This window comes from Aspergillus ochraceoroseus, assembly GCF_002846915.1.
Source record: "Aspergillus ochraceoroseus IBT 24754 chromosome Unknown P175scaffold_5, whole genome shotgun sequence".
NCBI classification, from domain to species: domain Eukaryota; kingdom Fungi; phylum Ascomycota; class Eurotiomycetes; order Eurotiales; family Aspergillaceae; genus Aspergillus; species Aspergillus ochraceoroseus.
This window is the reverse complement of record NW_024468480.1, coordinates 2,071,812-2,093,343: the sequence shown is the minus strand read 5'-3', so window position 1 is coordinate 2,093,343 and position 21,532 is coordinate 2,071,812. Positions and strand designations below refer to the sequence as shown.

At 48.7% G+C, this 21,532-nt stretch overlaps 9 protein-coding genes across 9 annotated transcripts; 3 read left to right on the top strand and 6 right to left on the bottom strand.

Moving 5' to 3' along the window:
* Window positions 1–444: 444 nt before the first annotated feature.
* P175DRAFT_0502480 (metallophosphatase domain-containing protein) lies at window positions 445–2,021 on the bottom strand. Its single transcript, XM_040897390.1, has one exon. It carries the CDS (start codon window positions 1,861–1,863, stop codon window positions 754–756), a length of 1,110 nt encoding a protein of 369 aa, XP_040751737.1. The 5' UTR covers window positions 1,864–2,021; the 3' UTR covers window positions 445–753.
* A 367-nt stretch (window positions 2,022–2,388) lies between these two features.
* P175DRAFT_0481623 (uncharacterized protein) lies at window positions 2,389–2,971 on the bottom strand (the record flags this gene model as incomplete). Its single annotated transcript, XM_040895471.1, has 2 exons — window positions 2,701–2,971; window positions 2,389–2,627 (listed from the first exon to the last, which is right to left on the bottom strand). The coding sequence occupies exons 1-2, from the start codon at window positions 2,909–2,911 to the stop codon at window positions 2,389–2,391; spliced, it is 450 nt and encodes a 149-aa protein (XP_040751736.1). The 5' UTR covers window positions 2,912–2,971.
* Window positions 2,972–4,344: 1,373 nt separating this feature from the next.
* Window positions 4,345–5,611, top strand: P175DRAFT_0461086 (alpha/beta fold hydrolase). Its single transcript, XM_040894755.1, has 3 exons — window positions 4,345–4,739; window positions 4,795–5,148; window positions 5,221–5,611. The coding sequence occupies exons 1-3, from the start codon at window positions 4,383–4,385 to the stop codon at window positions 5,398–5,400; spliced, it is 891 nt and encodes a 296-aa protein (XP_040751735.1). The 5' UTR covers window positions 4,345–4,382; the 3' UTR covers window positions 5,401–5,611.
* Window positions 5,612–5,778: 167 nt separating this feature from the next.
* Window positions 5,779–7,238, bottom strand: P175DRAFT_0524584 (uncharacterized protein; the record flags this gene model as incomplete). Its single annotated transcript, XM_040899375.1, has 5 exons — window positions 5,779–6,057; window positions 6,114–6,691; window positions 6,745–6,972; window positions 7,033–7,128; window positions 7,196–7,238. The coding sequence occupies 5 exons, from the start codon at window positions 7,236–7,238 to the stop codon at window positions 5,779–5,781; spliced, it is 1,224 nt and encodes a 407-aa protein (XP_040751734.1).
* A 419-nt stretch (window positions 7,239–7,657) lies between these two features.
* On the bottom strand, window positions 7,658–8,704 carry P175DRAFT_0461083 (putative short chain dehydrogenase; the record flags this gene model as incomplete). Its single annotated transcript, XM_040894754.1, has 2 exons — window positions 7,658–8,319; window positions 8,419–8,704. 2 exons carry the CDS (start codon window positions 8,702–8,704, stop codon window positions 7,808–7,810), a joined length of 798 nt encoding a protein of 265 aa, XP_040751733.1. The 3' UTR covers window positions 7,658–7,807.
* Window positions 8,705–9,106: 402 nt separating this feature from the next.
* Window positions 9,107–10,556, bottom strand: P175DRAFT_0481614 (uncharacterized protein; the record flags this gene model as incomplete). Its single annotated transcript, XM_040895470.1, has 4 exons — window positions 9,107–9,269; window positions 9,331–9,680; window positions 9,748–10,260; window positions 10,317–10,556. The coding sequence occupies 4 exons, from the start codon at window positions 10,554–10,556 to the stop codon at window positions 9,107–9,109; spliced, it is 1,266 nt and encodes a 421-aa protein (XP_040751732.1).
* A 5,336-nt stretch (window positions 10,557–15,892) lies between these two features.
* On the top strand, window positions 15,893–17,853 carry P175DRAFT_0438868 (serine/threonine-protein kinase; the record flags this gene model as incomplete). The annotated part of the gene is made up of 4 exons (XM_040893930.1): window positions 15,893–16,077; window positions 16,149–17,087; window positions 17,140–17,365; window positions 17,416–17,853. 4 exons carry the CDS (start codon window positions 15,893–15,895, stop codon window positions 17,851–17,853), a joined length of 1,788 nt encoding a protein of 595 aa, XP_040751731.1.
* A 301-nt stretch (window positions 17,854–18,154) lies between these two features.
* Window positions 18,155–18,986, bottom strand: P175DRAFT_0481610 (MGMT family protein; the record flags this gene model as incomplete). The annotated part of the gene is made up of 3 exons (XM_040895469.1): window positions 18,155–18,553; window positions 18,628–18,754; window positions 18,872–18,986. The coding sequence occupies 3 exons, from the start codon at window positions 18,984–18,986 to the stop codon at window positions 18,382–18,384; spliced, it is 414 nt and encodes a 137-aa protein (XP_040751730.1). The 3' UTR covers window positions 18,155–18,381.
* Window positions 18,987–19,928: 942 nt separating this feature from the next.
* cwc26 (putative cell cycle control protein (Cwf26)) lies at window positions 19,929–20,798 on the top strand. Its single transcript, XM_040897389.1, has one exon. It carries the CDS (start codon window positions 19,941–19,943, stop codon window positions 20,511–20,513), a length of 573 nt encoding a protein of 190 aa, XP_040751729.1. The 5' UTR covers window positions 19,929–19,940; the 3' UTR covers window positions 20,514–20,798.
* The last annotated feature ends 734 nt before the right edge of the window (window positions 20,799–21,532 follow it).

Below are 21,532 nucleotides of genomic sequence, written 5' to 3'. Positions count from 1 at the left end.
TCACCACTAACTTATTCGAACGACGAACAAATACTACTGGGCATAACTGGGGAGCTGTGGAGCTGTGGAGCAGAACCACAGGGGATCGTCCTCTGTTTTCCTGTATACATATACGACGTGCCTACCAGAGTGCGCGCCTATCAGCATATCATATGTTGAAGCATCCATCATTGTGGATTCTTTATCCCCCTCACTTGGTCCCCCCCCCCCCTCATTTCCCCTTCCTCTCTTTTACTTTGCTGTTCTGCAAGAGAGGTGAAGCACTACTGCATCATAAGTTCCAAAATATGCTGTAACTTGTTCCTGTCCTGAGTGTGGCATGCCCGACATCCCATGTGGTTGTGGTGGTGTGGATGACAAAGGTAAATCAAGACTGATTGTAATCTGGTTTATTGTATCGTATCCCCAAGAGACAGTAGCAGTTGACTGACGATTTTCGAATGGTGCTAACAGGCGCTTTCTGTTAGTCGTAGTTTAATTATGACATCAGTGAATACTGTGCTAGTACTAGTAATTATATGGAGCGCGAGATTCGAACGTCGGTTATGTACAGAACACCTATAATATGGAGGAATAAAGCCAAGTGCTTCGAATTTTATGTGTGCCCAACGCCCACCCTATGTATGGGGATCAGATATTAAACCAAGACAAAAACTATATACAAAACGATTGGCGCCCCTGGGAGTACAACATGCACCCATGCTGTATGCAGTTATGCCAGTAGAAACTAAGCCGGAAAAAGAATTCCTTCGCCTACAAGACCACCACCTGTGGCTTATTGGCCAGACGGCCAGAATCCCGATACATACACGCAGCATTAATCATCCAGCCCGAAGCGTGGTTCTCACCGCCCCATACCTTGGCCCACACGACCCCCAGTACGCCATATACCACCACCCGCGCGGAATCTATCCACCCCGAGATATCGAACAAATCTCGCAGGAAACCGAGCAGGGAGCTTAGTCGGGAGAACTGTGCCCGTGCGCGGCGGGAGGTACAGAGTCGCTCCCATGCTTTTTGCGCTTCGTCCCAGTAGACGGGCTCTATCCCGTAGGCCGCGTGGACATGGCCAAAGACGTGGAGCATGGGCCGCACGCGCCAGGTCTCAGCCAGAAGGAAGGGACAGCCAATGGAATATATGGGCGAGAGGTCGAGGTGGGATTGCGGGGGGGTGTGGGTAATTAGGATGTCTGTGTTTGCGGGGATGGTGCCGGACCAGGCGTCGTGTTGCGCGGGGTAGGTGAAAGCGTGTTCAGGGCCAAAGGGTACGATGGCAGGTATTTGAGGAGCACCGTAAACTGTTAGAGCCCGGGAACGGGAGCCGGGAGCCAATAAGGCGGAAGAGGAAGAGGATGGTGGTTGAGGGAGAGGAGGGAAGGTCAGGGTGACCGAGGAGTGTTGGAGGTAGTGAATATCACCCCAGTCGATCTTGTGACGGGCGTCAAGGTCATCGATGGAGCGGATGGAGGCTGTCGACGATGAGATGGCAGCAAAGGACTGATCCCGATCTTCAGCACATCGCGAGCGGATATCGAAATAGCTATCATGGTTGCCGCAGATCACGACTTTCTGCGGATGAGGGAGCTTGCGCAGCCAGTCGACAGCAGCTTGAATTTCACGGGCGCTTCCGCCATTGCAGAGGTCGCCTGCATGGATGAGAAGGTCGCCTTCCGGTACGTCTTGCCATTCTAGCGTGTGCGTATCAGAGATACAGACGACACGGATAGGACGAGAATCGGGAGGAGGTAGTCGAGGAGGACCGCGAAGTCGCAGAAGGAGATGGTGGAGAGGATACAAGAGGGCGACCAGAGGAGACGAGAGGAGGTAATCGGGAAACGGACGGCGATGGAACGGGGAAGACATGTTGTGACGTGGATACAGGAGAAAAGAGGAGAGAAATGGCGGCGAAGACCAAACAGTCAAAGTCTTCTTCACTTCTCTTCTTCTATAATCCTGTTTCTTCTTTTGACTCCTCCTCCGTCTTCCAAGTGGTAGCTCGTTACTTCGCACCTTGAAGTTCTCCGAAGCGTTCAAGCCAAGCAGGGCCGCATTGACAGCCCGAGGTTGTTTTGTTGTTTGGCGGAGAGAAGAGAAAATTCTCGATTTAGGTAGGCGGTGTGAGAAAGTCCAATTAGAGGGTGAGAATTGTTCATGTGATGGCTTTTGTGTATTTGTATTACCCGCCCATTACGAGAATTACCGGGATTACTAGTACGTACTGGTAAGGTATTTTCCCAATTTCCTTTTTGGGACGTTTTCTTCCACTTAGGGCTTGATATACAACAGGGCATACCAACTTGCTCACTAGTTAAGAATGGTTCGGTTCCTCCTCTCAGCACACAACCTTTCCAATCTGGTCCATCGCTTATGAATTCTCTAAAACATCTCTCATTCGGGCCAGGTCAAGCCAATGACAGACATGGTATGGTGCAAAACATCCTGATCCCAACCCTTCTCTTGAAAGATAACGCCGATAATAGCTTGCACAGTTGTCGCCATAAGATTATGAGAGATATAACCTCTCTGCGATGGGTTGTTATAGATATGGCGACCCAGGCCCAGGTCGAATCCTCGCTGGGCCAGGTTTTTATTCTGCCTAATTTGGCATACAACCTGGTCGATCAGGTCTTTTCAAGTCGAAATAAATAAATTAGCTCTATTGCCCTGCTCAATTATGACAGCGTCGATGGAATTACATACCAACACTTGCATTCCTGGCCAGGCCTTGGGAACGTAGGTAGAGCGCTATGCAGCTATCTCCGATCAGACTCTCGGGTCTGTGGCCCTCTTTGTCCAAGGCACCAGGAGCCAAAAAGGCTTTGGCAATTTTAGTATTGTCTGCAAACTCCATATCGAAAAGGGTTGCGAGAAATTCAACACTGGCAGCGGCGGATGAAGGAGGTGGAAACATATTCGCTAAGAACTTTGCGCTTGAGGAGAGTTCAAGGCGACTGCTTTGGGATAGATTGAGAAATGGATGGGAAGGAAGTGAGTAGTCTGATGTCAATGATAGCGAGTATATCTAGAGGGTATCAAGGTGGTTTATATCTCTTTTTTTTTTTAAAGAAAAGAAAGGCCGTGGCGCATATATCCCAACTTTGTTATTCCCAACAATTCCATGACGTTCTTCCTAGAGCCTTGTCCAAATAATGGCGCTTAACTCTTCCTCCCGACGAGAACGAAGGTTAGGAACCAAGAGGCAAGAAACCTAACAGCAGGCATTCGTATAACTCTAAGATAGCTCTCAAAGTTGGTTAAAGAGACTGCTCCATTGCTCGGGTCCTTTACAGGTAGGCAAAGGAGGCTGACGTAGCCTTGGGTAATGATTCGGCCGCAGAAAATTGAGCCTCGTGGAAAACTCTCGCTCTCATGAGCCCCTTGATAACGGCTGGATGGCAGATAGCATGGTCATGATGAAAGTGAAATGATTAAAGAATGACGGTTACTGCGCCAATTATTTCCTCCGATTCCTCGAGGTTGACACCAGGCGGAGTCAGTCAGTGTCTAGTGCTCCCCATCTTCGGCCCATGCAGAATACTATGAAACCCCAATGGTATGTTCTAGGCTGTAATGCGGTAAATTTTCTGGATGGAGATATCCATGGGTTGATTCCGAAGTGAAGAATGATGAGAGCTTGCGACTAGCCTACGCTAAATACTCATCTCAAAGTCTATGGATTCATGAAGGACCTCAATAGCGTGCGGAAATGTCCTGAGCGCTACCTAGGGTTAGGGAGGCGCTCAAAAGAGAAGCTCGATGAATAGTTTTAGGGTAAACAAGTTGAATTTTTGTCTTCAGACACTATTCCTGGAATTAGAGCTCTACAAGTGAAATGCTAATAACAAAATCGATAGAATGCGCTATTGACAATATTCGACAAGGCATCGTGATGTGTCTGTTATAGGAATAATAGCTGGATGAGAGGGTCTTTCGTAGAGCCGCCGATACGCAGAATGGGAAGGCTATCCGTATTCTTTACACTTGATATTGGTTTCTGATAGTAAATACTAGCAGTGTGCTGCCGATATAGACCGAAATTAATGAACAAGAGCGGCTTCATAGCTCGTCCGATGTTATCGGGACGAATTTTTAATGGCCATGTATTGATCGCTAACAATAACAGAAAGAAGCCATACGGAGTACATAGAATACATAGAGAGAGTGGAGCTTCTACGTCTAAAGTGGCACTAATTCCATGTCGGACATGCGAAATGGATACCAGGACCATACAGAGTACAGCGGACCCAGGGCATAAACCCCTCCTGCTCTTTTGGGCGTAGAGAAGATTGAGGGGTTAGGAAAGCGTACAACTCTTCTGGACCAATTCTGGGCTGGTCGTCACAGTCATTCTACACGACTACATTCGCCTATAATTAAGAATCATGACCCAGACAGTTCAAGTCCCTCACCTTGGCGGCATCAAGGCGGGATATGCCCTTGCGCGCGAGTATGATCCTTCCAAGCCAACTTGTGTGCTAATCAACTCGATGTGCATGACGTCCGCCTTGTACAAGCCCCAGTTTGAGGATGAGAAGTTGACCCGGGCGACGAATCTGCTTGCCATTGAGCCCCTGGGCCATGGTGCGACTAGCTGTGTCTCTGAGCATTTCACCTACTGGGATTCAGCCATCATGGCAATCCAAGTGCTAGATGCACTTGGTGTTAAGAAGGCCTTCGCGCTAGGAACTAGCCAGGGAGGCTGGATTGTGACCAGAATGGCACTGTTGGCACCAGAGAGGGTGAGATATTCTTCGTTTAGAACAAGGAAGTAGACGCTAAATGCCAGCACTGCAGATCCAAGGTATTCTTCCACTTGGGACGTCAATGGACTACGAGTCCTCCGATTCACGAAGCAAGGGATGCTGGGATCCGGCTTCTCTGTTGTCCCCATTTTATGTAAAATGGACAAGTGAGACAGCAACCCCAGAGTTCGTGGTGGACGACGTTTGGTGTGGCATGGTAGGAGGGGTTGGATTCGGGGCCTTTGCGACCGAGGAGGTCGTTGAATTCTGGAAACAGATCCTCCAGGAGGTGTACCGGGGAGACGAGGGGCGAAAGAAGGTCCGAATGGCGCTAAATTGTCTTCTAGAACGGGACGGATTGTTGCTACGTCTCCGGGATATCCAGTGCCCCGTCTACTGGCTTCAGGTGAGTGACATTTCCGTAAAATCGGGAACCCGTTCGGGGGTGACAGCCTGACAGCAATACTAATGGTTTTAGGGTACTGAGGATACTCCATTTGGCAAAACGGTTCCCGCAGAGCAGATTAAACTATTCACACGGTCGAAGGAGGCCAAACTGCAGATGATTGAGGGGGGAGCCCATTACCTCAACGCGACTCACCCAGAGCCCGTCAATGGGGCCATTTTGGAGATGGTGCAGAAGTATGCTGGCCTGTAGGATACAATCGAAGTGTGTACTTATTGGACCTCTAAACACCAAGACGGATATTTGGATCTTGGTGGATTTATGCCGCTATATTTAGTAAGTGGATGCTATGTATCCGAGAAGGATTTGGAGCATCCAGACTAGATTCATTTCTGCCGAAAGCATTGAAGCTCGCAGGTGAAAAGTGTGAAGTAGTATATCTCTTAACTCTCAGAGTCCTAAGAAAATGGGCATATTTCAAATTCCTTCCGTTTCGATCATCTTATAGTCCATGAAGCAGGCTTGGTCAATCGCCCAATCTCTGCTTTGCAATAATTGAGTAGAATCCCCGAAACCCTAGAGATGCAAGCACGGGTAATAAAGCCGTAGATTTACTTAACAATACATGCGTTAAAGCACAGTCAGGGCTGGTCTGCCCGGTGATGGAGACACTGAATATCTCGTCTGCAAGAAGACTTTCTGAACACCCTTCTCATGTCTGCTCAAGAGAGCATATACCTTGTCAATATCTTCCAGACGGTACCTATGGCTCACCATATGGAGCGGGTCAATTTCATATTGTTCAACGAGTTCCAATAATCCCTCCCAGTACTTCTGCACAGGAGCCTGGCCGTTTCCAATGAGTCGAGCCCCTGTTCGAATGAGCGATCCGATGTCGAAATGGTTTGTCTACGGTGAGTATGGGTGAGCAATTGCAATCATGGGGAAAGGGCTAGCCGACTTACAAAGCCTGCGTAGATCCCCGAAATTCCTACTCGTCCGAAGGGCCTCAGACCGTTGATCATTCCATTGAGAACCTCAGGGGTGTTTGTCTTGTCCTCGAGCAGTGCGTTGGAATGAACTCCCAAGTGCTGGATAAGTCCTTCACCTGCACATTCGAGAAAAACATCCGGCTCTCCACCAATGATCTTTACCAAATGAGAAGATAGAGATTTGTCATGAGGGAGGCCTGTGAAATCGAGAGTCTCGACTTCGGGAATCTTGGACTTGACATATCCAAGTCTCCAAGCGGTGTCGCCGCCGTCAATGAGTATAACTCGACTAGCACCATTGAAGAAACCGAAATCAACACACATCTGGCCCACTGGGCCTGCGCCCCAAACAACAACTACATCGCCTGCTTGGATTCCGGTGTCGGCAACACAATGCCACGCAGTCCCTATGACATCGGAAAGATACAGAGCTTTCTCGTCAGACACGTCGTCGGGAATCGGCAGCAGGTTAACATCGCCGTAAGGAACCCGTACAAACTCAGCCTGGGCCCCAACGAAACCACCGGCAAAGTGAGAGTAGTCGAAACCCCCTGCTATCAAATTAGTCTTGTTTGTTCAGCAGGTTCGCGCCGTGAAAGCATACCTACGGCTCTTGTGCCTTTCGACGCATTGGTGATACAATTTTCGCTTGCCTTTTCACAGTGGGAGTATAACTGCATCTTGCATCTTTTGCAGTTCCCACATGCCAGTGGGAAAGACACCATGACGCGTTGGCCTTTCTCGACCTTGGTGATATCCGGTCCGATGCTTTCCACGATTCCACAGCACTCATGGCCTAACACGTCGCCTATTTGTAATTCTGAAAGTGTGCCTGCTTGATATATATATAATGTTACATAATCTGTGGTCTGTATTCAAAGGGCGCGCATACCGTTAAATAAAAGTAGATCGTTATCGCAGACGGTGGTGCCGGTCACTTTAACAACAACATCGGATGCATTGATGACTTGGGGCTTCGGAATCTCCACTAGTTATAAATTAGTAGGTAAGGAATTGATACAATATATATATTAGGTACGATTGCTCTAACTAACCAACAGTGATGGTATTTTTACCCTGCCAGGCTGCTGCAAGCATTTTTGCTGCCACTGTGGTATTGTTGGAAGTAAGTAATTTTTCTTTGCCCACTCTGACTGATGAGATTTATTTCCTCTTGCTTTTTATGGCTTCCAAAGACTGTGCGTATAAGAGGAGAGTTTCTGTTGCGAGAGAATCGAGGGGCTACACTGACAGCTATTATGTGGTTATCTAGTAGTATATTCGACAATTTAGAGTGGAGGCAAAATCATATCACTGTGGTTTTCCAATCACCTGTCAGAGGTATGTTTATCCGTTCTCGATCTTTATTTTATATACTTTTGAAAAGTGAAGCTATTCAGGGTCTTGCATCAACGTGACATCACCTCCCTGTTCGCTTGTCGTAGCCGACCATTCAACGTCAATATCCTCAAGTGGCATCATTATATAAAGTTGGATACCTATAGGTACCTCAAGATGACGGTATAGATTATGTTAAAGCAGTGCATCCCGTTGACCCTCCAGACTAGCTGATGTAGGTTTTATTCCAATAGCAATTCAGAACCTCGAGGCAGGTTCGATTTCCCGTAAAGACTAAACCAAAGTGGCTGCATAAGCTCTCGCAGGCTTTACCAAGGCTGGATTCCATCTCTGGAGATGACCTTGCCAACGTCAGCATCTCGAACTCCCTCAATAACATCTCGGATGAATGGCCCAGCCACAGCTGGATCTCCTGCTCCTAGTTTCTTGAGGAATTCTGGGTTCCCACCCAGCCCCGTCGCCAGCAATCCGGGAGCAATAGCCCACACTTTCACTCCATCATTCTTTAGCAAACGGTGCCAGTTGCGCATCATCATATTTAGTCCCGTCTTAGCGCTGCGGTAGGCAGTCGCGGTGAAGCCGCGCTTAGGCCATCCCTTATCGGGACTTTGATTCGCGCGGATAGCCATGTCCTCTGTACCTGAGAGGGTGGAGAGACCCGAAGTGATGAAGAGAATCCGCGGGTCGGTGCTCCTCAACAGTAATGGGATGAAAGTAGAGGTCATGATTTGTGTACCGGCTGTATTGACGTTCCAGGACTTATTCCAGACTTCACGCTCCGTCATCTCCCCCTTTGAAACTAGCGAGTCGAATTGAGCGCCTTATCTTACCTGTCAGCGTGTTTTCTTTTTTTTTTGGGGGGGGGGGGGGGGGGGGTAGCAGGATATATATATATATATATATTTCTAGGAGACCGTACCGGCGTTGTTAACCAAGGTGTCCAGCTTCCCGAATTTGGATTCTATGGCATCATGGGCCTCTTTGATGGAGTCATCGTACTCAACGTCGACCTGGAGGGGAATAAGTTCATTCGACGAGGATGGGAACTCGGCCTTGACAGCTGTAATCGCGGCCTCACCCTTGGATAGATCTCGACTCGCTACGATGATAGTGTAGGGCTTTTCAGCGCTGTAGAGAGCTCGCACAATATGATAGCCAATACCAGTGTTGGCCCCAGTGATCAGAACAATGTTTGATTCCGTCATAGTGAAGGATATTTGATTTTTTATATTCTCCTGAAGATCTTCGTCGAGGAAAGATGGCTTTTATATACACGAGTCTTATAATTCTTAAGTCCGGAATGGTGTCAAATCTCCGTCCTTAACTCCTACATGCGAGTTCATCATTGAAAAAAAAAAGAAAAAAGTTCTAACGGACGGTTTATGAATGGTATCATTTGCTGTTGGATTATATTTGGTATGAAGAAATCTAACTGGAATGTGTGACACAGCCACTGATCCAAGCTATTTCTACTTCCGGCCGATATATATCTAGAGAGAGAGAGAGAGAGAGAAATTACTCAAGCAACACAAGAAAACCACAAAGACTATATACTCTTCCATCTACTTGCACCTAAGTTGGCCATTCGGTAGGCCTAGTTGCAAACGTTAGTTCTCGAATCCAACCTCAATAATCGAGTCCAAGCATTTGGTGGGCTTGTACACGCCGAGGACCTTCAGGCGGGGATCGGCTGCAGAGATGATATCCTGCCAGACTTCGATACTGCGCTCTTGGGTGTTGAGCCACTGAAGCATTGCAACGTCCATATTCCTATAGTTGACGGTTAGTATCCGCGCCGTGATTCCAATTACGAGAGCAGCCGCAGACGAACCTGCAATACCTCTCCTGCATGACGTCTACCACGCCGGGAGCAACAACCACAGCATCGATAAGCAGGATCTTACTCGTGGGCTTCATGGCCGGTACAAGCCCCTTGATAATCTTGGTTGAGTTGGCATCAGACCAGTTGTGACAAATATGGCGCAACATGTAGACATCCGCTGTGGTAGGCTGTACATCGAAGAAGCTGTGCTGTTTGAAGCTGACGCGATTGTGAAATTCAACAGGGAGTTGAGCCTGTCCTTGCTCCAGAGGGAACTCTTGGTAGTCTTGCACTTCGAACGTTAGTTCCGGGAACTTCTTCGCAATTTGGACACTGATGTATCCATACGCTCCGCCTACCTGCGCGATACGAGTTAAAACACAGGATCCCTGGGTTATCTGGAAAAGGGCCATCTCAAACGCTTACATCGACAACACTCGCCTTCCCCCACTTCGCCCAGTCGTATCCGTCGACAATATGGACTGCACTATAGCCTGCATCTTGTCCGATACTCATCATCCCATCGAAGAATCGCTGCTGCAACTCCGGGAAATTCTCCATGTACTTGAAGTAACCCTCATCCGTGTTGAACGCGAGACTAAAGGCAGAATCCTGGGGCCTGTCACTTGTAGAGTACTTCTTCAGTGCGTCAGCCAGCTTGGCGCTGACAGCAAGCGTATCGTGAGTGTACAGATTGTACCAATTGCGCATCGATTCCTTCTTCAGGAGAACGGCCGAGGCAGCGGTATGTGCGACCTGATTGGGCTCTATCTCTTTGAAAACACCATTCAGTGCGGACTGGCGGATGATGAGCATCACCTGGCGCTCGGTCAGACCGACTTTCTCAGCGATCTCGGCATAGGATGCCGTGCCGTCGAGGGGAACAGCCTCGTAGAGCTTCAATTGGAAGACAATGCGCTGGACTGAAATGTCCATTTGCTATCCGGTCGACGTCAGCATCTATTGAAATTCCTTGGAGACAGGGAACAGCGTACCCTCCACGACAGTTCCCTCATCAAGTCCGTAGGGCCAAGCATGAGGTCGCGTAACTTTCTTGTGTCCTCGATGAGCGCAAACCGAGCAGCGTCGATGGTAGGGTCATTGTCGGGATTGGGGAACTCGAGATCGGCATCTGAGTCCCAGGAAAGTGGTTTCAAGCCATTCGACTTGATGTAGTTGTCAATCACCCCGGCATTGGAGGTGATCTGCTGGGCAATGTCAATGATGGATGGCATTTTGAGGCTGTTTCAACTAGGGTTGCGATGAGAAGTTATTCGCTGGGTTCACGGATTTAAAGTTACTACCAGGATCAATTGACTTTTAATACTCGAAATAACCATTGCTCGCTTTCCGTAGTCGGAGACCGACCTACTCTGTAAAGAAGACGGTTACACGGAAGCAAATACAATCAACGAAGAGTGGACTTTGAAAGGGAACTCGAGTTGAAACAAATCGAACGGCAAGACGCTAGATGTTGTTACTTTCCCTGGGCGTCGATCACTCGATACATCCGTGCATGGCAGCCAATAGTAGACAGAAGAAGTCTTACAACCTCCAGAACGGAGTGCATGTTATGCCTACCCAGTATCTACCCAAGGACGGAGTACCTACGGAGTAGAACTGAAGTGCCGTTCCTGCCCCATAACATGAAAGCTGTAGAGAGGCACTGCAATATGGAAAAAGGTGCCAATACCCGGGTCCCGAAGAAAGAATTCTCGCATGTCGATTTCATAACACAGGGTGCTTGCGGGATCCCAAAGCTTTTACATACATGGATGTGACACAGCTTGCATCCACAGACTCCACACGTGCTTGTGATGCTCTGCTGTGGCAGCTTAGACCATCCCGAGTCTGCATACCGCGATAATCGCGCCACCAAGGCCCCTTGGAGAGAATAGAGTACGCTAGGTCTATTCTTTTATCATGATGTTTTCCCGATTGTTCTGTACCGAGGCAGAGAGACTAATCCAACCACTCATCGTGTCGTAATTAGGGTTGTTGCAGCCACGGCATGCTTATACAGGACGACTATTAGTGGCCAAGAGACGAAGGCTATAGGGGAAAAAAAAAGGGAAGTACAGATTTATTAGCGATCTGTTAGCAAAGGTTTTGCATATCTCAAGCTCAGGATAAATTAGGATGCATTGGTCCTGATAGACGTGGCGGAAGATGATTCCTTGCCCTTTGTCGGGCGTCCTTTCATACGACAACCGCATTGAATCTAGTAGAATATGGAAACGAAAAAAGTACTGGATTCGTTATTGAAAACCCGGTAATACCGGGACTACTACTCTGTAGGTATGTTCACTCATTTCAACATAAGACTCCGTCCAGTAGAATTCTTCGAAACGTTACACGATCAAGATGCCTAGCACTGACGCTATCAGAATCTAAACACTATACACCCTCATATTGCTGTAACATAATGCAAGGGCCCTCGAGCCGCATCGGATCATGGAAGTAATGATATTTATGCATCGAGAGATAACCCTTATGTCGGTTGAAAACAAGAGTATCATCCGAGTGGTGCACCTGATTAAGCCCTAACTATGTAGGTCGGCCTCGAGCTTCCCATTTCCCGCGTTTGGAATCATTAATCTAGTCAATATATGCCGACAGGGTTTCCTGAGACTCTGTTCCAGTTTTTGAGGATAGAGGAAGCTAAGCTCGCTTTTTTTTTTAAATATGGCTAGGATCCAACTAAAGCCAGTTAGTTCCCCCGACTGCCACTTTGTAGATCACTACGTACTTGGAGGTTTAGAATTATCCGTTAGTTACACAACTTCGAAGGCGCCAAAAGAAGCAATCAAAATCCCAACCAGTAAAAGCGACGTAAATATACGGTGTAAGGTAGCATCGCGGCCTCAGAGTCCAGAGTTGTTTAGGATGAACTATTAGTAGACTAGGGAAGATCCATCGGCCTTCCACATCTTCCCCAACGCCTGAAACAGAGTCAGTACTCAGTACGGGTTCGAATAGCTAAAGCGAGGGAATTCGTGGATCATCCTTGATTAAGAATCCACAAATTACTTTCTTCCCCTCCGGGTAGCGTGAATAGATCGCTTTGGCGGCCTCTCAAGCGGCCTACTTGATATTTCCGGCACGATTGCCGAAGCCACGCTAACTAGCAGGCATATCTCGGCTGGCGGATATCCTCCGTCTTCTAGCATCGATACGGTAAGATCTAATGGGTTGGAGGATTTAATAGGTTCTAAAACAGTCGAGGACCCAGAGGAACTCACCCGAATTGGCATCTGACATGAGATTTAAAAAAAAAAAAAAAAAAAAAAAGGAAATACTACGTAGATCCAAATAGTTTGTAGAGTGGATAGATTTATTGGCGGCTATGGAGTATGTATTGAGAAAATAAACGCAAAAAAATAAAGAGGCAAGCAGCAATGCCCAGTAATTCATCATTCTCAGTCGGACACCGAGCATTCGGGGAGCGAAATATAAATCGTCCAGCTGTTGATATATTCATTCTCCTCAGGGTTGTCCCGGATGAAGGAATTATGGGATCTGATCGAGTCGATTCTTCTCTCTCAAGTCCGGCCAAGTTAGATATCCGACGGTTTCCATGTGGACTCGAGTAATCGCGGAGATCCCGCCCGAGACTGGGCTAGACCACCATAGATTGTGTACCTAGGTACTCTTCTTGAGCGGCTTCGTCGGTTGTATGCGCTTGCTAACAATTCCTCTACCCGAGACTTATCTACCCACTCGTGGGCAAGCCAGAGAAAGAGACAATCGGACAAGAACCGTCGGCGACGGAGCTTTCTCGATCCAGAATCACCTGTTTCTTGTGCTGGTTGCACAAAATGCGGTGTGATTTTACGCGCAGGGGCTGGCTGGTGTGCAAGAACTGCTTCTTGGACTGGACAGAATGCGTGGTGGATGTCATCGCGAAGGGTTGTTTGGAGCTTATACCGCTGTTCGTGGGTATGTGTTAATATTCACCAGCGGTCGTCGTAGAAATGCGGAGATAAAAAGGAGGAAAACAGCGCATGAAAAGGGGTTGAAAAATGGCGTTAACACTCCTGGCAGATTAAATCCAGGCAAGCTTCCGAGTCTATTACTTTATTAACTCTTTACAAGATGATATCAAGTATTTAGAGGCCAAAGCTGTTTATGACTCCCTCAACGCGATCTATTGACAATATCCGTCCACTCCTCTCGCTTTTATGAGGCAGGTTTCTGGACTATGTACCATCATGTATAATATGCTGAGACTGGCTTGTTGCACGAAACTACGTCTGTATCCTTTTTATTCTCCAAGCAATGCTCTTCGCGCCGTGTAGTTTTGTGCCTGTTTCCAAACTGCAACAGGCTTCCGCAACATACCCGATGTTCAAAAATGCCTGTACTCAGGGCAAAGATGCTTTATTACTTTGATACTAACTGACCAGAAATCCCTTGCACAAGGTGCCCTTCTACTATCATTATACTGCCCCAAGGATAATGATCAGAAGGTAAATAATCAGTGACTAACAGTTATAATGCAGCATGCACACTCTGCACAAGCACATCTTTACTGGAAGCAAGAGCATTTATCATAAAAAGCCTAGTTAGCTCTTAAACGTCCATGGTGGTCGTGTATTATCCGAGATCGTGTAGTGCCCTAATATAACACATGAAACGTTTGATTTTGAGGCTAGGAAACGATAATAGCAGAAGTAAAAAGGAAGAATGGGGGCCGAGTATACCTAAAGAGACCTTATGCTAATGCTCCCAGTTCTCACAATCTCCATGTGTGATTAATGCTGTGTTATAGCGGACAGTTTTACGCTTGCCGCCGCACCACAATTTGCCCTTCCTAACGCAACATATCACTAACTTTGCAGGCAAAAGAGCTGCGGGGTGGCTGAAATGATATGTGAATATGAAACATCATCTCTCAGCCCTGCAGGGACGAAATTGCTCGCATATTGGTATTACGCGTTTCCCTTATCTCCTTCAAATATGCCATCAGTAAGCGCTGAACAAGCGTGCAAGGTGCCGTCTTGGGTCTTCATATTCTCGATTCCAATATTTCCTCGGCTCGATCTTGATCTTGCTGGAAAACTACGAAATTCAGCTAGAGGTAGAGTCTCCGCCCCGAGGAGTGAGTATAAAGTGATGAAGGCCGTCAAACTATGACGGTAGAAAGTTGACCGAAATGAATTCAATTGGGTCTAACTAGGAGATGGAGAGATGAAGAAGATGCTTGGAAGAAGCATGGAGATCTGGAAGGAAACAGTGGCCTTAAATACACAGAGTAGTCACGTGTCACTACTTGCTTAATGGCAGTGCTGTTTACATTGATTGCAGCACTCCAACATAAACTGATCTTTTCCAAAAATAAGCTCGAGGGCAGGATGGTCTTCTTCAGATATGTCCAGAGAAAGCTTGATAATCGAGTCACGATTAAACTGCCTCGTGGATTTGGGCTGCAAGGACGAGCCCTCGTTCGTCTGACAGTTCGGGAGGATATGCCCTGGTGAGATCTGATATAAGATGCCGGGAAGAAATCGACAGTAGTAGTATCTGTCTTGTCTGTATCTGTGATCTTGTTGCAGCTTCAGCCACTTGATGCTGGGATTAAATCGACGACCAAATCGTCTCTATTTCCACGTCCCCAACCGCCACCTAATGGTATTATTGAGTAGAAGATGTGATAAATATATCCCTGAGTGCATAGATAGATTCTTGAGGATATATATGTATGTTCACAAATGCCACGTCCAGATTTAAAGCACACAGATAGAATGAGCATCGTTATTGATATTGACTCGTATCACATAGTATACATGATTATAGCTAGGAATTCCAAATATCAATCAATGTGCATGGCTCCTGCATCGATTCTTCAGCTGCATCGATACTATCCCATCTCATTCCCATCCCTGTTAGAATGTTAGAATCTAAATAGTTGAAGCATTCGCCACATCCGTAGTGCTCTTTCCACCATCCACGCTGCTTGCGGACATAAATGGTCTCGTTCGTGAAGAACTGTGGAATTTAGACTGTCTTCTCCATGATCTCTGTCTGTCTCGTCCCATCCACATTGCATTCCATCGTCGACTGTCGTGGTGGTTGATCTCTGGGGTCTCATATCGTTTGCGTCATACGCATTGGGCGGCCCTCAATTCTCTCACTCGCTCCAAACTCATTTTCCTTCAAATCGGACGTCCCTCTTTTCTCTCCCTCCTTCTCTCACAGTCGCCTTGGCTTCTTTTCTTTTTCTTTTTTTTGCCCTCTTATGTTATTTAGTATTTGTTTTTATTTCTCCAGATTTCTCTCCTGTATCACGATCTGTACGGATTCCCTGTGATCCCTCGTGTTCGATTCCAGACGGTTGCGGGAACACGCTCAACCAACCCCTCAGCTTCGCACAACCTAAGCCGCCTCCGCCTCCGCCGCCAACCACCACCACCACCACCATCACATCACATCCGGCGCCCATCATCTTTTGCTGCATCTTCTCTTCCAGCCGGCATCATCCCCCTCCCAAACCCCACCCTTCTCTCCTCCCTTCTCCCCCTTATTTCGCGCCTAGTTCATTCCTTCCGGTCCGAATTCCCTCGTCGGAGTCATGGACGGGGTTGATCTTACAAAGGCTGTTCTCAACAAGGGCAAGCAAATGGCGACTAGTGTTGCTGCGTCCGCTACCAATGGCAATGGCGGTAAGAAGAGAAGAAAAGGCACGGATCTGAAACCGATCGTTACCAACGACCCTACGGCCCCGGTGGTTGATCCTGCGACCGCGAAGACTGAGTCGTATGTGATCTTTGTCTCTCCTGGACATCTACTTTTATCGCCCCTCCGTTGTTCGCTTGCATCTCTGGCAGCTGGCTGGCAGCTAACCATTTTCTTCCCTCCACCAGGGTTCCGCCGTCGCGATCCGGCTCCTCTTCCTCCGGAGAAGAACTTGAAACTACTGCCGAAGAAGAAGATTCGGAGGATTACTGTAAGGGTGGCTATCATCCCGTCACGATCGGGGAAACTTACAACAATGGTCGCTATGTCGTCGTGCGCAAGCTGGGGTGGGGTCACTTTTCGACCGTCTGGTTGTCCCGCGATACAACCACAGGAAAACACGTCGCTCTCAAAGTCGTCCGTTCTGCCGCCCACTACACCGAAACCGCCATCGACGAGATTAAATTATTAAATCGCATTGTTCAGGCCAACCCATCGCATCCGGGAAGGAAGCATGTCGTCAGTCTGCTCGACTCATTCGAACACAAGGGACCTCATGGCGTCCACGTCTGCATGGTTTTTGAAGTGTTGGGAGAGAATCTGCTCGGGTTGATCAAGCGCTGGAATCACCGTGGTATCCCCATGGCGCTGGTAAAACAGATCACTAAGCAGGTTCTTTTGGGTCTCGACTACCTGCACCGCGAATGCGGCATCGTTCACACCGATTTGAAACCGGAAAACGTTTTGATCGAAATCGGCGACGTCGAGCAGATCGTGAAGACATACGTCAGCGAAGAAGCGAAGAAGGAGCAAAAGGAAGATAATCGCAACGGTCGACGACGACGCAGGACGTTGATTACCGGAAGTCAACCGTTACCCAGCCCCCTCAACACAAACTTCGAGTTCAAGCACAGTTCGCAAAATTCACACAGCAGTCTGAGCCAGATGCTCAGCGACTCCGGTATGGGATCTTGCACCCAGGATTGGAATTATTTTGCGCTAACCGTTGGTACCTCAGAAGGTTCGTCGATGAAACAGGTGTTGGGAATCAAGGATGAGGATGAGCAGCAAAATCAGCGAGAAAAAACCGCGTTGGGTTCTCCGTTTCTACTCATATGAGCATGCGCAACTAACCCGCAACAGGGACCTGCTGGAACGAGAAGTATCGGGAATATCTCTTGACAAGTCATCCAAGCCGGAAGAATTCGACTGCGACATCATTTCCGTTAAGATCGCGGACCTCGGCAATGCCTGTTGGGTCGGCCATCACTTTACTAATGACATTCAGACACGTCAGTACCGTTCACCGGAAGTTATCCTGGGATCGAAGTGGGGGGCTAGCACAGATATATGGAGCATGGCTTGCATGGTGGGTTCGCCGTCGCGTACTCTTGCAGTTCCACATCTAACACCGAACAGGTCTTCGAGCTCATCACTGGTGACTATTTGTTTGATCCTCAATCAGGTACCAGGTATGGTAAAGACGACGACCACATAGCTCAAGTCATCGAGCTTCTCGGTCCCTTCCCGAAGTCCCTATGTCTCTCCGGGAGGTGGTCACAAGAAATCTTCAATCGTAAAGGAGAACTCCGCAATATTCACCGACTGCGCCACTGGTCGCTACCAGACGTTTTGCGGGAGAAGTATCACTTCTCCCTGTCTGAAGGCATGGCTGTCAGCGACTTCCTCCTCCCGATGCTCGAAGTCCTACCCGAGAAACGTGCCAACGCCGGTGGCATGGTATCCCACGCATGGATGAAGGATACAGCTGGTATGAATGGCGTTGATCTCGGTCTCCAGCCTGGCAGCCGCGGCGAGGGAATTGATGGATGGGCTTCGGAAGTAAAGCGAAGATAAGCCGAGTTACACTCAACCGCACTGTTATAATGGTTATACTATGTGTCAAGTGACGATTTTCCTTCATTTATTCATGATTTCCTTGATTGCGGATTTTCTCCATTTTGGTCCTGTTGGCGGGTTGTTGGTCTTTTATGACTACTCCAGACATTTTTTATACATACATACATCCTCTTCAAATACGTCACACCTCCTCCTGTTTCTCATCCTACCCTCCTCATTCTTTACCCGCATAGAGTCTCGATTCCGCCTCCTCTTTCTCCACCTCCCCCCCCCCCCCCCCCCCCCCCCCCCCCCCCCCGGCTACCTTAGACGTCCCTCAGGGCTCGCCATCTCAGAAACCCGATGTATGACACCGATGTTGATGCCTGTTATTCTCCATTATCGAGTTCGTTCTCTCTTATGTTACGATCAATTAACGTACGGATGGTGCGGCCTCTGGAGATAGGATGATTCAATTAACCAACTCTCGTTAAAGAGTGCAATCATACCATTTAAATATTTGCCTAGACTCGGTAATAGCCAATCTTACACTTCTTCTTCTTCTTCCGCGTCTTCCTCTAAAACCTCACTCGGTAGCCGATCCGGAAACCAGCCATATCGCGCAACGTCCACATAAAACTCCCCCATACTGTCACTCTGCACCTCAACGCCTTCCGCTCTCAACGCCTCGGCCTGACGCTCTGCGCTCCCCGGACCACTACACCAATCAGCACCATAGCGGTTCCCAAACCACGATAGATAAAAGATAAATCAACCGGAGAAGAAACATACCGATGCGAAACCATCCCCTTGGAATTCACCACCCTCTGCCACGGTACATTCCCCGAGTGGAAGAAATCCTCCCCTTCCTCGGCGGGGAGATGTTTCAAACACACGCCGACTTGTCGCGGTCGTTTTGCTATAGCATACGTATCAGTGATTGTAGATCAGCTTGCTAGTATCTCGTCAAGGCTTCCAGGTAGAAGCTGGGCTTGGGGTGAAGGAAGGAAAGCTGACGTGACGTGACGTGACGTACGGTACCCAAGTAAGAGCGCGATGTGTCCGTAGGAAGTCACGCATCCGGGCGGGATCTCGCGGACCGCTTCGTACACGGCGTTGAACCACCATTCTGCTTCGTCTGTTCGGGGCATTTGGTTCTGTTTCTGTTCTCTCTGGGGGTATGGAGTACTGGGTGGTATGTATGTATGTATGTATGTATGAATGTATTACTTCGTCGCTTGAATCAAAGTGCAATTCAGCTGGGAAAGAGCTACATGTTACGTCGGTAAACCAGAGGATTCTATGAGCTCTTCCAGAGATGAACGAGGACCTTATCTGAAGAGGATGTGGATGAAGAGGTTGATCATTGATAATAATTGCAGACTCTCAATACTGTACAGTGTATACCGGTAAAACTAATAATCCGGTTATCAATCACCAAATCCCATCAAGCTCCAGCCCAGCTTCAAATATTGGTAAAGCAACCTACACTACGACCTAGGTAGTAGTCTATCTACTACGTCCATATCCATACATACCTCATAAAAAAAAAAACACAAAATACTTCTATCCCCCCCCCCCCCATTTTATTACAAATCCAGCTCGAAAGGGAAGAAAAAAAAAATGCCCTCCTCCTCACTAGCAGAATATCTCGCCAAAAACTACCTCACCGCCGACCCATCGTCCGCCCCCGAACGCCCCCCCAAAAAGCGCAAGAAGAGCGGCAAACCCCAGCAACCAGATGGCTTGATTATCGCTGACGACGACCCTCCCGATCTCCGGGCGATGGGGGGCGCATCGTCCCTTGACGCAGACGAGTACAGCCCGTCGATCGTGAACTCGGGACGAAGCGCGGAGTTCCGACGGACGAAGAAGTCGAATTGGAAGGTGGTCGGGACGGCGGATGAGCAGGACGCGGCGGATAAGATCTTGGCCGATGCGGCGGCTGAGGATGCGGCGAGGCGGCGGGGGCAGGACGGGGAGGGGGGTGAGGATGCGCCGGCTGTGGTTGGGGGGGGGAGGAGGACGATGACGATGAAGGGATGATGGTGAGGATGGAGTCTGGGGCGCGGGCTGGGTTACAGACAGCGGCGCAGACGGCTGCCATGGTTGCGGCGCAGGAGAGGAGGAGGAAAGCGGATGAGGCGCGGTATAAGAGTGGGGATGGGACTGGGACTGGGACTGGGAGGGGAGGGGAAGGGCAGGAGACAATCTACCGTGATGCATCTGGACGAATTATCAACGTGGCGATGAAACGGGCGGAGGCGCGACGAGAAGAGGAAGAGAAGAAGTTGAAGGAGGAGGCCGCGAAGGAGGCCCTGATGGGCGATGTGCAGCGGCGGGAGAGGGAGGAGCGGAGGCAGCAGCTGGCGGAGGCGAAGGTAATGCCGTTGGCGCGGACAGCAGAGGACGAGGCGCTGAACGAGGAGCTCAAGGCTCAACAGCGCTGGAATGATCCTGCTGCGCAATTCTTGACCAAGTCAACGGGGCCGGGGACGAGCACCACGGGGAAGCCGTTATACAAGGGAGGGTTCCAGCCGAATCGGTATGGGATTCGACCGGGACATCGGTGGGATGGGGTGGATCGGGGTACTGGCTTTGAGAAGGAGTGGTTTGCAGCGCGAAGTAAGAAAGGGAGACTGGAGGCGTTGGAGTATGAATGGCAGATGGATGTGTGATTTACTCTTATCTACTAATAGTAGATGCTCCCGTACTCTACTTTGTTGTGCTTACATGGGAGGTGTTTATTTGGTCGTGCTGGACATGGCCGATTATGCTAAAAGATATGAAGACCCAACCCTCGAATCAGATAACTAAACTTCTTCGATGACGAATCTCTTTTCCATCTCAAGGAAGCTAACTCTAAGATGAGAGAGACATGATATGATGATTCCGGGCATGTTGGTGATATTTTCATGTGACCATGGCTACCTCAGGAATCTAGAACATGTGATAATGAAGAATGATGTCTTATCGCCAGCATTTAATTCTCTCTTTCAACTCTGCCTTCCTAGGTCAGAGGCCCGGAATATTCTGTACACCATCAAGCCGATGATGACACACGCTAAACCCCAGCCCAGCCCCTCCGTCAGTCAGCCTACTTCTAGCTTAGACATGGAGCGATATTATTAGCCCATTTCGCGCTGCCTGCAGGTGCCGACAGAGGATTGCTGATCCGCGATCGAGTCAGCCGGATCCTGCAGCTAACTTGGACGCATGATGATAACTTGATAAGGACGCGCCTCCGCTTGTGTTGGGGGAAAGACAAGAGGAGGTAGAGGTGGTAGAGGTGGTAGACGAGGCATAATTCCACACGAATACTACCTAGGTCATCAAGGCTTGCTCTGGACTACTACTAGATTAGCTTCCGCAAACCAAATACCCAGTTCACCGGATATGCAGCAGGGAAATCGCATCATACCATGACATCACCCACAAAGAGATAGGATACCTAGGTAGCCCTGGATGGGACAACGTGCCTGAGGCAGTGGATTAAATCGACGGCTGCAGTATACCCTCTAGGTAGGAGGGTCGGAATCCTCGGTTGGAAGGTCGGTTCTTGGTTACGAAGGCAACTCCAGGGTTGGCGCAAGTGGCGGTTACTCCCAGAAGAGAATGTGCTGCATCGATAGGACATGATAGCGTGCTTACACTTTCCGAGAGCTGGATGATAATAACCCCTGGAGATGACGGATGA